This window comes from Phyllostomus hastatus, unplaced genomic scaffold, assembly GCF_019186645.2.
Source record: "Phyllostomus hastatus isolate PE091 unplaced genomic scaffold, TTU_PhHast_1.1 phas_scaffold_1674, whole genome shotgun sequence".
NCBI classification, from domain to species: domain Eukaryota; kingdom Metazoa; phylum Chordata; class Mammalia; order Chiroptera; family Phyllostomidae; genus Phyllostomus; species Phyllostomus hastatus.
Genome location: NW_025334011.1, coordinates 25,960,177 through 25,974,998, shown reverse-complemented (window position 1 = coordinate 25,974,998; position 14,822 = coordinate 25,960,177). Strand labels below are relative to the sequence as shown.

Sequence of the window (14,822 nt, the reverse complement as noted above, 5' to 3'; positions counted from 1 at the left end):
AGCATGATCTGACAGATGTGCGATTTACAGTAAATGTACAAAAATTAGCCTATTTATGGTAAATTCATGCAGCACCACCCCCTCCCCAACATACTGGAGATAGTCAGCAGTCAATGAGCAAATACTCAGTACCCTTTGACCATAAGCAGCACCTAGTGAGTCTGAAATGCCGCGCCCCTTCTGCACACCTGCTCTGTAAGCTCACGGATATTCTCTCACCTTTATGTGACTTTTATCATGCTTCTTCAGGGCTCATGGAACCACACTGTGAGTTCATTTCTCTGTCAGCTGTTCTCTCAAAGTCCCAAAAGTACTGTCACCAGCTCCCCTCACAACCAGAGCATTTGGCATCTACTTCAAGAGTGTTATTGTAGGGAAGTGCCTGCTGTCGTCGGTGAACCTGCTCGCTGCTTTGAAAGCTCGCTCAGAGACTACCTCCTCCGTAACTGTTCAGATTCACGAAATCCTGTTTAATGACCATTATCTCTCCCCACCTCAAGCTTTTCGGCTTACAAGTTCCAGAAAGCTGGTTTTGTTCCAGTACTGCTTGGCCTTTTCTGTAACTACTTTCAGAGGCACCTACTTGGTTTCTCCATGTAAATAATACTTTCCTTGATACAAAGAAGGACGTTTTGTTCTTTTCCTTTTATTCATTTCCTCACAGAATGCTAGATAATGTTTGAGGGGGGAGGTGGAACGCATGGAAAAGAAATCATCCCACAGTGAATTGTACTGGTTGACTATAACACGTCTACCAGAATCCTCAGGTGCCAGAAAGGCTGAGGAGAGGATGTGCACCCTCGGCATGCCCGCTTCCACCTCTCCATGTCCTTCAGCCCGTTGGTTCCCCTTCACCCCCACTTCCCAGGCTCTGCGCCCGCTGCGGCTTCTGAACTCTCTGCCTTGACCCCCACATCATTCTTATCTCCTTGTCTATCCACAAGAAAACTCCTGTCATGTCAGTGTCCTTTTCTCAGCCAGCAGTCTGAGAGAAAACATAAGATAAGCAGCACATGGCTGCTTAATACTTGTTGTTCCCAGAAGTAACTTCTCCTAAAGTGGGCCCCTCTCAAAGAAGTTCCGTATTAAACCATGACCACACAGCACCTGAGAGGCCATGGCACACACCCTGAGGACGGGACAAATGTGGGACTGTGGGAACAGAGGAGAGTCAGAATAAAGATGTTCAAGCACCAAACCCAAGAGGTGCCTTCTCTTCAGAAGCAGGAGGAAGAAGATGGGGAAAAAAGCAACAGAAGGACCCCCTGGGTAGATAAGGGGAGAACCATCAGAATAGGGTCAGTGGAGAGGAAAGAATTTCAAAAAAGAGGGAATACAGTGTTCAGAGAAGTGACAAGGCCAACTGTTCACATGTAAGAGGAACAGAAAGAAGTACCTTATTAGTAGGAGGTCAAGGGCATATGTCAGGTGACAGAGGCATAAGGAGTGGCAGGTGGGCAGACTCAGTGTTATACAGATGTCTTTCAGAAAGTGTGTTTCGGAAGATGGAAGTGTGCTATGATCGCAGGGTCTACAAGTTAAAAGTAATGGAGAATGCTTGAGACAGAGGAAGAAACCAGACAACAGGGAGGAATTCAAGGAGGAAGATTCTGGAAGAGGAAGGGGTTAACATAAAGACTACAACAAACTCTGGTAAGGACAGTTGTCACTTCTGACAGAGGAGAGAAAGGAGGAGACTAAGTTAGATGGAGAAGAAATCTGAGGCTGCTCACAGAGATGGCAATCACCCCAGTAAAGTAGGACGCCGCCTCGGGCTGGAAATGACAGGGGCAGGAATGGGACTGAGAACCTGGAGGCACCAAAGAGGCTTGAAATATCAGCAACAGGGACTCCAAAAAATGATTCAGTAAGAGACAGAAGCAGAAATTTCAAAGGGCCAAAGTTTGAAGAGAAAGTGTGTGATGGGAATTTCCGAGGGATGGAGACTGGTGAGGTGAAACCAGCCTTCAAGACAAAGAAATGAAACCTACTGCGAGGCTTCCAAACCACTTCATCATTTGTGTTTGTCCAGAATGGGAGTGTGCTCTTAAACCCTTAAAAAAAAATAAGCAGTAATTCTCCACAAAACTATTAAAGAAAAACTATTTCTAAAAGACAGTTACAAATATTTTAAGTGGATACTGTCAACCCAGATAATTAAAAACATGTTTCTAGAAGTCATTTCAAGAAAGATTTTAAATAGAACCTGCAATGCTACCTTCCTTGTGTAAATTTCTACCTTTAATGGCCAAATAAACCTACAAATTTAATAGAACTTTATTAGTCTGCATATTCTTTAGTCATTATTTTATTGATATTTGTATAAATTCCATATGAGGAAGAATCTAAAGATGTTTTTCTTCCAGTCAAGTACATTAGCATTACCTTGAATGTATTGGCTAGCCTATTGCCACTAGTTTTTTTTAATTAATAGACAATGTTTTAGAGCAGATTCAGACTGTAGAAAAATTGAGTGGAAAGTACAGAGTTCCCACATATCCTTCCTCCCCCAGGCCCCATAGTTTCTCCCTTTTTAACATCTTGCCTTAGTGTGGTACATTTATTAAAACTGATGAGTCGATGTTGATACACTGTTGTTCACTAAAGCCCATGGTTTACATTACTGTTCACTTTTTATATTGACTATTCTATATGTTCTAATGAGATTATTACATGTAGCCACCATTACAGCATCACATGCAATTGTTTCTCATTGCCCTAAAACTCCTCTGCACTCTGCCTCTTCATCCTTCCCGCCCTCAAACCCCTGGGCAACCACGGATCCTTTTACTTCTCCATCATTTTGCCTTTTGCAAAATATCATATAGTTGGACTCACAATTTGTAGCCTTTGCAGATTGGCTTCTATCACTTAGTAATGAGCATGTAAGTTTCCTCCTTGTCTTATCATGGCTTCAGAGCTCTCTCTTTTTTATTGCCACATAATATTCCATTGTCTGGATGTACCACAGTTTGTTTATCCATTCACCTATCAGGGGACATCTTGGTTGCTCATAGCTTCTAATTTGATTTGTTACAATTGTTTGTTTTTTTTTATGACACACTCAACAGATGTAGAATTTTTTTAAACCTAAGGAGTCTGATCCCCTCATTGTGATCCTAAGGAAACTGAGATCTGGAGAAGATCAGCCTACCACAGCACAGTGCTCTTCTCTAGATCGTACTGTCCATCCAAAACTGTTAGTAAAGCTCGGATTTCAAGGAGCCTAAGCACCGATTCCAACTCACAACTCACTTAACTGGAAAATTATTTATTGCATGTTGTAAATCTTAGACCCAAGCCAAAGGGGTTCTGCCCAGCCCCTTACTTTAGAACCCTCTTTATGGCCTTCCTCCAGCCACATGGAACAAGGAGTCCCGCCCCCTCCAGCCACTATCCCCATCCCTAAGCCATGCTCCGGGACCCCAGAATTCCATACCCAAATAGCCTGAAGCATGTGCAGACATCTTCCTAGGTTCTATTGTGTGTGTGCAGGGTGGGTGGGGGCAAGGGATTAGGACTTTCCGAGAGTAGCCACTTAACTGGTGCAAGATTTGGAGGAATTATAAATTTATCACTGGCCTTCTTGATTATTATTAAGGTATATTCCTCAATATATACTCAAAACACACACACAACACCTATACATACACATATAGAGAAAAATATGAGAATATAGAACATATTTAAATTTAGTTGATGAGGTTGACTTGTAACACTTAAAATGTTAGACATATGGTGTGGGGCATGCATTTGTAGTCTTGCTCCAGACCATGTATGTGTTGGGGTGATCCTTGAGGTCTGACTATAATACAACTGAATGCTTCCCTTCCCTGTGCGACAGAGAAGCAACGCAGGTAGCAAAAGTCAACATGGACTAGCGAGTTCTTACTACGTGTAGGTACTAGGCTAAATACTGTATGTGGGTTATTTCACTTAATTTTGGAATTTTTAGATATGGACCAACTCCCCTTTGTTCTTCAGGGTACACTTTCCATTGGGTGTAATAGAATAAGTCCCAAAGTAGAGGTGAATTCTACTCTCCAATTTTCATATTATTACACTATAATGGATGCTACAGCATTTTTTACACAAGCTTAATATGTGGTACTCTTAAAAGGATACTGGTATATTTAGATATTTTGTAATATGCAATAAATACTTTGATTCTAATTTTATTTCTTCTTCAAGCATTGCAAATCTTCTCTTGAATAAAATTTACCACATTAATTTACTAGTCTTAGAAGAAAAATAGTAGCAAAATATGACTATAATTATTCTTCTCCTCCTTTCCCACCTTACTTTTCCTGGAGAGTGAGTAGGTATTCCTGACTTCATTTGCATAAAATTTGCCAAGCTGTCTATGTGTTTTCAAAATTAATTATTAGTGTCCTAGCAAAGCTAGAGCCTAAAAAAAAAGTTATTGTTTTGATCAAACCATTAGCTAATTTCTTTAATGCTATAAAGTTCTCATTTATCCCATAATCCATGCACATTTGGCAATCATTAGCTGTACTGAATAGACATTGTCGCTAAGTAATTCCCCAAGCTTTTCATTTTCATTCTCTTATTAAAAAGAAATGTAATTGTTCTAAGGAAAAAATAGTGTAGAAGTTAAATCGCAAAACTTCTAAAAAATAATAATAATTTGAGCCCACCTTTACATTTTCCTTTAGTAATTCTAGAATATTCATTCACAAAATGTTCTTTTAAAGAACTAGCTTATGTTTTAAATGTTGATATATTTTGTCAGCCCTAAGACTTTTAACTGCTCTAAATGATATGTGTGCATGCAGACATAGCCCTGTGAGAACTATACAACCAATTCTGTTAAATCTATCACGTTAATCTTGCATTTAATCATTTTGCTTTCATATTGTAAACATAGATTTTTATTTTAATGACACTCTCTTTTTAGATCTTCCTGTTATTTTGATTCTTTTTTGAGATAACTATTCCAGTTGCATTACTTTGATTAAAAGTGATTTTAAAAGTTCATAACCAGATGACTTTTCTACCCTGTGCCTGGTGCTACTTTCTTCATGATTAAGCCTGCCACTTTCCACTTAGATGAGCTGGAAAAGATAACGCCTGACTTGACATCAAACACTTAATGCAAATCTCCATGCCAGCACTACAAATAGCTATGCGCATTTGAATCTATCAGTGAATCGGACTTATTCCAGACCTCAGTGAAATAACTATACTGACAGAGTTCAAGGCCCCAGCTCTTCCCCATACTTTGGGGAATGTGTTCTTCAGTAGCCTAAATCTGAACAAGAATAACCTATTCCCTTGGCAAATATTGAGCATACATACCACATAAACATAAGATAGTAGAAAAATCACTTAACATTTTTAAGTAAAATTTCTTATTTTCCCTCATTATAAAAGTAATCATATCAAAACATCCTTTAAAAATTGGAAAATACACGATAGTATTATTTAAAAAAGAAAGTTTTTCCTAATTACAGCATTCAAAGATACCCAGAAGTTGGATTATTTAGTATTTCCTTTCCTCCTTTTTTTTCATCTTTTTTTCTATGTAGCAGTGATAATTTAGTAATGTTAAAATCTTCAGTAGAGTAGGTCATTTTCACCTCAAAATCATATCCCTTAAAACTTGTCTTTTATGTTAAAACTTAATCTATTCCTGAGACTCCTCTGTGCTTATGAATATATATTTCTCAATATGTATGGCATGTATATCACATGTAATAACTATAGTCATAAAATAACAACAGCTGACATTTATAGAGCATTTACTGTGTGCTAATCCATGCTCTAGGCATATTACACATTTTAGGGCATTTAATCTTCACAGCAACCTTATGAAGTAAACACTATTTTATCCCCATTCTATAGATCAGGAAAATGAGGTGGCCCCTTTAAGGGGATAAGCAACATATCAAAGGTGAAACGGCTATTAAGTAGGGGATCCAGGATTCAAACTCAGGCAGCTTGGTGGCAAAGTCCATAGGCCTCACTGCTCTACTGCCTCTCATTACAGACGTAATCATATCAGGGAAAACAGTTTTGAAATTCATGGAATGGAGTCCTGCTTGTATTTCTGTGATGAAGGGAAATAATCTGTTTGTTGATGCAGGAAGACCCTGCGGGACAATTAAGCCAGTCAAGATCAACTGAGCCTGCGTTCCTGTTGCAAAGTGTGAATCTCTAGAAACTCAGGCACAATTATTTCTGATATGTGCTAATGAATTGATTGAAAGCAGTGAATTTTACTAATTCGAATTTATAGTAGAAATGTAAATGAGCCCTAATGAACGAGTTTGCTAGTCTATAGGGAGCCATCTCTCTCTTTCTCTCTCTCTTTCCCTCTCTCTCCCTTTCTCACACATGCACTAGATTTAGATATAGAAAGTACGTATATGATTATCTGTTCATTTTATTTGATGGTATATTCCTCATGAAAAAGGTCATAAACCTGTTTTCTAGGATGTTTTAATTGCAGCTCAATATAGAAGAAAGGAAGGAAGGAAGGAAGGAAGGAAGGAAGGAAGGAAGGAAGGAAGGAAGGAAGGAAGGAAGGAAGGAAGGAAGGAAGGAAGCATTTCAGATTCAGAACTGCTCCAGCCTTCTAAATTATGAATATACCTAAGAAACTGAGGGCCGTTGTGGCCAATCCCACGTAGGTGTCTAAGTGTAGCAGGAAGACTTTGGCTGAGCCCAGCGTCCAGTGTGTCCACCAGGCACGCTGGCCAGGGGCGAGTTCCCCCCGCACCTGGGTGCCCCTTCCAGGCACACAGCTGGGGCAACCCAGACCCCAGCTCTGTGTCTATGTCAAGACAGGAAGCCCCTCCATGTCCTCACGACCACAGTGCTAAGGATGTCAAAAAGGCAACTCTTACACGTAATTCTCAACTAAAACCTTGGTTTGGGGGAACAATAAGTAGAAGTAAAGACGTAAACCTTGATGAAGGGGGCCCCACCTCCACTTCTGACACTAGTTCAGACTTAGTGCATCAGCTGTGTAAGTACATAGACTGAGAGTCACGAAGGTAGAGAATCCAAGGCAATGTCTTCGTTCAATTCAGACCAGAATTATTTGGCCTTGAAAACCACTGAAATTAGTACATATCTTATGTGAAAAATGATTTTTTCAGTTTTTAGATTAGCAAACTATTAAAATATCCTATTCTTATATATATATCACTATATATAGTGATTACCTTCATTTCTTCACTTTACCAGCATAAATCACTTTTACAGTAAAATTTCATGTAAATATTTCCCAAAGAAAATGAATACAAAGGAATTTAGACTCTCCTTAAAATGATCTCATATTTTTATAAGAACATAGAAGAGCCAGTTATGCAGTTTTTTCAACCAAGCAATGGAAGATTATTTGTGGACACTGGACAATTCAGTACCTTGTACACAGAATTCTTTACAAGAACACTAGGTTATTTTGAATTCTTGAAAGTTCTCTCTCTCTCTCTCTCTCTCTCTCTATATATATATATATATACACACACACACACACACACACACACACAGATATATATGCCTGTACATATACACACATACACACAGATATATATGCCTGTACATATATATAATTGATTTTGCAAGACTATAATACATACTATTTTTAAAAGCTCCCAAAAATATTGCCACAGAGCTTTAGATACCCATTTATCTACAGAACATCAGTATTGATTATTGCCTTCAGTTGTCAGAAAATCACAACAAAGCTGTTACTCTTGTTTTTATAGTCTCCAAACAAAGCAGCATGCATGCCATAGGTGTGTTTGTGACCTGGAGAGCTGATAGACAGATAAATGTTACTGAGTGATATACCAAATGCATTCTTGTTAGCCAGAGGTTCTTCAACGCTATTGAATGAATCACTTCTTCCAGTGACCCTGATGTAACTGTACTGTCAAACCCCAACTAAAACTCACTTGACCGGCAGGACAGAAATATGCTCAGTGTGTGCCTGTTTCATTAATAAGATCAGCGGATGAAGAAGAGCACTCACAGAACTCACTCTGAAGACCATGAATGGTATGAACACGAAGCTTCACAGGAACACTCACTTTACCGACAGTCTGTTTACATTGACAGCAGACGTTGCGACAACCCTAATGTGTTTCCTCCTGCAGGAAACTGGCTAAGTAAGGAAACCCTCCCATTATAAAATTCCCTTTTCCAAGGAGCTACTACGTAGACAAAGTGAAAAAACTTACCAAACGCTTGGACTGGAGCCAGGATCCTAAAGGTTGAGCTCCACTCCTTGTTTCAATTCTTTTCCAAAATCAGAGATGATATGCTTCTTCAGCAGGCCGGCTGGCAGTTCTTTCTAAAAGAATAAGATGCAAGACTCAGAAACAAAATACAGACAAATCAAAAAGTCATTCTTCCATCCCTATTGTCTACTCAAAAGAGTGCTGAGCCAGTTTGTTCTAACCCATTCTACTTTTCAGCTCTTGGCCCATAGGGGATTAACTCAAATGTTAAAGCAGTTGGGACCCTTGGGATGGAGAGGAATTTGCCCCCAACCAATAGCCAAGCTCTATCAGCATAACCAGGGGACTGCTAAATGGAAGGAGGCCCTCCGACCCTCGGGTATTATGGTGGGCCATGAGCCCCGCCATGTGCTTACCTCCTGTGAGGAAAGTTCACAGAGAGGACTCATCACTACTTCTTTAATTTTACTTCCAACATCTATTGTTTCTAGACAAAGATTTCTCCTAAGAATTTTGTAAGCATAACATCTTCCTACCAATGTTTATTTTATCATTTGGGAAGCACTACAGAATCTTATAACGTTCTCAATAGTCATAGTTTAATTTCATCTCTTCCTCCAAGAAAAAGGGGAAAAATATGAAAAACAAATGTTGAAAATCAGGGGGTCTTTAGGTTAGGAAGGAGGAATATAGCTGAGGACCTCTCTGACACCTTTTGCTTTGCCGAGGTTGAGACTGAGGCCCAGGGGTGGGGTGACTTACCTGACCACCCGCTAGTTAGTGACACAACAGATGAGAATCTCCACAACACAAATGCTGTGCCAGCGCTGTCCACAAATTCTACATCCAGGGCATCCCTTCCCCCAACACCACACAATGTCAACTCTCACTCCCTCAAAAGAATCATTTGCATCAGTTAAAGGATCGTTAGGACTAAAGAAGAGCTGGCTGCACCTGTGAGACAGTCGCAAGCTCAAGAGTCCATGCTCCCCCTCACTGGCCTGCTTGCTTTTTCTTTCCTCGAGGGATCAGAACAGAAAGACTAGACTAGGAGACCCAAGTCCCTGGACAGTGCAGTTCCTTTCTTTTGGAAGGAGCAGCTGTATGGGGTTTTTTTTTATTTTATTTTTGACTGGCTTTTAAATTGTTTCCTATAGTTACAACAGCTACCATATCATATGCGTGCTGAGTCCAACCCTGAGCCAGCACTGCACACACACCATCTCCTGTAATACTCAGCGACAACCCAGGAGGTGGGAATATTATTGCCTCCATTCTACAAGTGAAGAATCTGAGGCTCAGGAGAGACTAAGTAACTTCTCCAAGGTCACATGTAAAAGAGCTCTGAATTTGGGTCCAAGTAGGGGCAAAGACCATGACCTTCACAATTACCCTAAGTGGAGTTCTCCACCCTAAGTGGAGTATTCCATCCAATGCAGAGTTTCCCCAGTGGGCAGACTTTTGTTTTTGATGGTGGTCCTGCAGGGTTCTAAGTCAGTGGCAGGTCACCTTCAGCTCTGAGCACTCCCTTCCCGGCCATTTATGAAAGTTTGAGGCTATTGCGATCATATTCAGCTTTATTTTTTTTAAGATTTTATTTATTTATTGTTAGAGGGGGAAGGGAGGGAGAAAGAGAGAGAGAGAGAAACATCAATGTGCAACCCAGGCATGTGCCCTGACTGGGAATTGAACCTGCGACACTTTGGTTCGCAGCCCACGCTCAATCCACTGAGCTACGCCAGCCAGCGCTCATATTCACTTTTTATGACTGGGATTTGAGACTCAACTTTGAAAAGGTTTACCCATCATTCAAAATCCAATTCTCAAAACCCAACCCCCAGGATTGTGTGGTCTGTATGTACATTCATTTATGCTAATTTCATCACAGAGCCATCTCATTGGGCCCAGAGTGGACCTAATAGTTCCTGGATGAACGGGTCCTTGAGACTTCCAAATAGCTAGCAGAACCCCTAGAAGACGGGAAAGGTCCTCAAAATAGCACCCTCTAGGGGAATAACAAGTGCCCCTACCCTGCTCACACAAGCTGGACTTCCAGGCAGGGACTGCCCTCATCCCCCTTTAAAAAGCCTATGTTAGCTAATATTCACCCAAACCAAAGGCTTAAACTGAAGCAAAATGCCATCATAAACAACCAAAGACAATGGGCTTTTTTCAGTGCCCCCAGTGTAATATAAAGATAAGAACTAGAATAGATTGTTTTTAAAGATTTATTGTAGAGCCATAATATCTTTTAGTAGGATTAAGTGTGGCACCCACAGGCTACAAATCTCCATTACTATTTCATCAATAATCACAACATCAGCACGGCCTTCTTGGAAAGCCCACGTGGTAAACCCTGCCTGAGCACTGGGATTTCTTAGGCTCTTTCACTGCGCAAATTCGGTCCCCCAACCTCCACCACGGGTGACAGTCTGGTTAGGACAAGGGAACTGATGGGACCGGGATTCTGTGCAGGGATGTATATGGGTAAGGGCTGGCCTTTGGCCTCGAGTTGCCTTCCCCACTTTCTCCAAGTCCAAGCTGACAACTTGTAAATCCTGAAATCTCAGACTTTATAAGAATTTGTAAACATCCTAACAGGTACAAGGAATCTTCCATAGGAGTGCTGTTTTAAATGGTCTTACTCTGAACTGTTATACTATTCATTCTCTTGAGTACTTAGGAGACCCCAGCACTGTGTGTGCACAGGCCATCACGGTTTGGGGTATAAGGGTAAAGGTTAGAAGCTGTTCATATGGTACTTATGACAGCAAGAGCTTGGAGGAAGATGTACTAATGAGAAAGCAGGTGTGTGCAGATGAAGTAAATGATAGCTCTCAAAGCACGTTTGAGATATCAACGTTGGACTTCGGTCAGCAGAGAATTTTGGCCTGTCCACAAGAGGAAGAGTGGGCTCCAGTGACCGCCCATCGAAGGTCAACCTAGGACAAAGCAGAATGATGCTTGCCGTTACCTGAATTATTGAGATAATCCTCACAGTGCTGGGTTTCCTTAGTTTTGTGGAATGTGTAGCAGGCAGTGTTTGTGGCTGTCAGACCAGAACGCCATGTCTGCCAGCAGTGGGTGTGCCCCTAGGCCACAGCCAGTTTCATATCAAGACTTAAAGGTTAATTCTGTTAAAAAATCACCCAGGTGAGGTTTTCAGGTGCAAATTTATGCACAGACATGCCACACTTTATGGATTACTAATTCTATGGCTCATGGGGACCCTAAAAAATCAGGGCACTCAAAGTGCTATGAATATTCTTATTGAGGGCAGAGTGTCGCACATAGTAGGAAGAGCTCAGACTTACTGGAATCGCAGCCACCTCTGAAACTCTGACCACACCCTGCAGACCTCAGCCTTGCCTTCGATGGCTGCCAGTCCAGGGCCCCAGCTCTGACAGCAAGCGTGGAGCCCTCTGCTAGGGGCAACACGCTTTTAAGCTGTGGCTTGCCACAAACAGAGCCTGCACTGGAGAAAAATAAGGCTACACTAGACTGCAAGCTCCCTGAATACAGGACTGTGTCTCTTCATCTTTGGAGGATGAGGCGGCAATGAGCATCTCCACGCTCATTTCTCCCACAGGGCCATGCCTGTGACCTATGTTCAGAATTACTTACAGAGTGTTGAGTGAACGGATGCTTTCACCCTGCCCCTGGAGTAGAGCCCTATTTGTGTTTATTCTACCATCCTACACACTGTCCATTTCAGAGGTATACAACCAGCACCCAGGAAGTGCCCAACACCATCCCGGTTGGGTGGGCAAGTCCAGTTGAACCCTCCCTCGTACAGTGCCCCGTCTGCCTGAAGCCTGGCCCCTGGGTGTCCTAGCAAGCATTCTACAGGCTCCCAGGCTTCTGGGGGGTCAGAAATAGATCAGTGAAATGACTTTAACATTTTTTTTGTAAGTGATCTCAAGACGGAATTGGTTCCTGTGAAATCATCTAAATCCATTTAAAAAGTAATGCTCGTGTTCCTATTTTTTTTTTAAAGGAAGCTAAAGGTTGGGACTGTTTTTGTTTTCCCCAGGAAAACCTCTTTTTTGTGATGGAATATCTGAATGGAGGAGACTTAATGTACCACATCCAAAGCTGCCACAAGTTTGACCTTTCCAGAGCAACGTAAGAGCCCTTTGAAGGGTTTGGGGGTTTCCATCGCTCTCAGCAGTTACTTCGTCCCCACTGTGCCCACAGAATATGCTCTCCCTGCACTGTTTTCGTTTCCGCTCCCAGCTCGCCTCACTCCCAGGGCAAGGGAACCCTGAGAAGGATCACACGGGGCAACTGTGTTCCCCGTTTGTGAATCTTATATTCGTGCCAGTTTCGCTTAATTTCTCTGTGCACTGAAATCAACTCTTTAGTTTCTCAAAGAGATGCCCCATGCCTCAGGCATGGAAGAAAATGTTTACCCTTTCAAGACCAGTTAAGTGGAGTGCAGATCTTAAAGGGGGGGGTCACCAGACAAAGCTTCAGCTGTGGCCTTTAGTGGGAAGGTCAGTGTGAAGCCATGACACATGTGGCCCTGGAGCCTGAGAATTTGGAAACCAGGAGGGGTGCTTAGTCTGAGAATAAATCTTCACCTTCCTGGGCAACTCTAAACACAGGTGAAACCGAATGGGCTGCGCCCTCAGGTGGGACTGCAGCTGAGGACCTGCCGCCACGCTTGCCCCACCCCCAGCCCTCGTGGCCCCTCTTTCCTGAGTGGTAAAACCTCTGTGACCGTTAGCCACAACCAAAAACATGGTGCCAGCAGGCCCATTTAAACATGCTGGGGACACACAAGCTTTATTTCTTCAATAGCCTTTCACTCGCCCCTGTATCCGCTTGGAGTGGCTGAGTTTGAGCTGAGCCAAAGAGACGGCTTGTTCCCCAGCTCCTGCAGAAACCCTGCTGCCAGGCCGTTCTGTGAAACCCAGTGGGTCTCACACCGCCAATCTCGTGGCCTGCAGGAACCATCAGCAAACTGCCCAGAGATAATCCTGCAGGGTAGCCACAGCTGAGAAACCTTCGGGCATTTTTCTGCTAGAAAGGTTTCACTCCGTCCAACCCCCTTTCCAGCTGTGCAAGGCATGCAGGCCTCCAGACACAGGCGTATCCTCAGGGCTGCCCAGGGGATGCAGCAAACCTCACTTCAGGGAGTTCTCCCTCATCCCTAGCTTTAATCCCCCCAGTGCTAGTGCACATTCATTTCCTGTCCCAATGTCTGGAAGGAGAGCCTCGTAGCACCTCCTATCTTCTCGCATCCTTCCCCCGCCCCCTTTTGGGCTGCGTTTCTTGCCCGTGAACAAATCAGTTCTATTTGGAATGGCCCTGAGCACAGGTCTAAGGGCTGCAAAGCAGAGTTTAAAATAAAAGGGAAAACTATTTACTACTAAACTATTATACTATATATATTATACTGTACTTTATACTATACCATTACATTTAATATTTGCATATGTTTTACTAGGGAAAAAGTGACAGTTTGAGCACTGTAGCTTAACATATAAAAACGAGCAGTAGCTGCAGGCAGGACTAACTCCGGATACCAGCTCTGCTTCATTCTCATCTGCCTTCTGTTAGGCTGAAAGAAAACTGCGCGTGTGCACAGAGGGATTATGCACGTACAAAGTTGAGTGTGTACATTTAGCCTTGGACTGCGCAGAGCACTCACTAGGCAAAATGGGGGTTTAATTTTGCTCTGTCCATGCACTCATGGTGAACCCTGCCTTTCCTTCCCTCAGGTTTTATGCCGCTGAAATCATTCTTGGTCTGCAGTTCCTTCATTCCAAAGGCATTGTCTACAGGTACAGTTTCCCTTTGACACTGTGTCTCCTGGTCCGGTTAACGTGACCCTTGCCCTTCAGTGTCACGGAAAGGCCCGAGTGTCTTTGTGTCTCACCCAGGCTTCCTGCCCGTAGTGATAACACAGGTGATGATTTAATCACAAACAAGTAAGAAACTCCAATCTCAAAAAGCAAAAAGGTTCTGATCTTACTCTGTTCTGCATTCCAGTCCTTACTCTTCTTATTCATCCCTTCACCTCCGTGTTTCTGATTCCCTTCCAACACTCTGCCTTCTCTTCGATGTACTGCTGCTTTCTCCATTATGTCTCTCACATCTCTTGTCTTTGCCTGTATTTCCTTTGGGCTGCCTAGAAATGTTGATTGACTGTTCTCCTTTTTGGCGGGGGAGGGTGTGGAGGGGAGCTCTCCCTCGAACACCCAATGGAACACCGATGGAAGCCTGCGAGCCCACACCCTGTAGACGTGCCCAGAACACCACGTGCCGCCTCTTCTGTGAATGGATGTCTGTCCAAAACCTCTCCACCGCAGGCCATCGTTTCACCCCTTCTCAGATGGGAGCTATTGTACCTCAATCTCCTCACTTCTTTTCTCAAAACATGGTTACTGGCACTTACTTAACACACAAATCTTCAAGAGCTTAGTTGTCTGGTTTCTGACTCACTGCAGAATGAGGGGGGAAGTACACATATAAAAAGAAAGGAGCTGGAGGGGAGGCTGGCTGACCCCACTAGAGGCCAGGACAGCGACTACAGAGAGAAGGGACAGTTGAGAGCCTGACATAAAGGGAGGATGCCAGACAACTGAGGGGACACAGGGAAGGGGG

General features: G+C 42.7%; 1 protein-coding gene across 9 annotated transcripts in view; it reads left to right on the top strand.

The window, feature by feature from the left end:
* Nucleotides 1-14,822, top strand: part of PRKCQ (protein kinase C theta) — a 123,319-nt gene that overhangs the window by 92,329 nt on the left and 16,168 nt on the right. For all 9 annotated transcript variants that reach the window (XM_045858104.1, XM_045858098.1, XM_045858100.1 and 6 more), the window contains 2 exons: nt 12,244-12,335; nt 13,937-13,999. In XM_045858104.1, the coding sequence (XP_045714060.1) occupies nt 12,244-12,335; nt 13,937-13,999 (155 nt within the window). The remainder of the gene's footprint in view (nt 1-12,243; nt 12,336-13,936; nt 14,000-14,822) is intronic.